At 47.7% G+C, this 505-nt stretch overlaps 1 protein-coding gene across 1 annotated transcript in view; it reads left to right on the top strand.

The window, feature by feature from the left end:
- Positions 1–505, top strand: part of LOC119594653 (unconventional myosin-Va-like) — a gene marked incomplete in the record, with an annotated part of 26486 nt that overhangs the window by 24096 nt on the left and 1885 nt on the right. Inside the window, 1 exon segment of the mRNA XM_037943703.1 lies at positions 252–400. Within this exon segment, the coding sequence (XP_037799631.1) occupies positions 252–400 (149 nt within the window).

Raw genomic sequence — 505 nt, forward strand, 5'->3', positions numbered from 1 at the left:
AGTGCTAAATATCAAGGAGGCGGATCATGATGATTACGGATTAATTTTAATGTTATCGGGTAGTAAGCTCCTAGTGCACGTACTTCAAAGAGTTTTGAAAAAAATAATAAATAAAGATAATATGGAATGCAGAATATTACAAGTAAATGAAATGTAGTTTATGGTAAAGCAGTTGTGCTTTAGCATGTATAAAATTTAGAGTTGCTGTAAGTAAATGTGCAAAGTTTGATTGACAATGTTGCGATGTCCAGGCCGTGCAGGCAGCGTGGCCCGCGAGCTGGAGTCGCCCGTGGAGCCCCAGAAGGCCCTCGATCTGCTCCTGAAGGAGATGACGCAGTTCTACCGCACGCTCGCGATGTTCGGCACCGACCCCGAGCTCATCACGCAGGTGTTCAGACAGGTAAGACTCGTGGGTGGGCGTGGGCGGCCGGAGGGAGGGAGGCTCTCGTCCTGGAGATGGAAGGATCTGGTTTCTAGGATGGAAGACTATATGCGAAGTGGACTC

This window comes from Penaeus monodon, chromosome 34, assembly GCF_015228065.2.
Source record: "Penaeus monodon isolate SGIC_2016 chromosome 34, NSTDA_Pmon_1, whole genome shotgun sequence".
Classification (NCBI taxonomy): Eukaryota; Metazoa; Arthropoda; class Malacostraca; order Decapoda; family Penaeidae; genus Penaeus; species Penaeus monodon.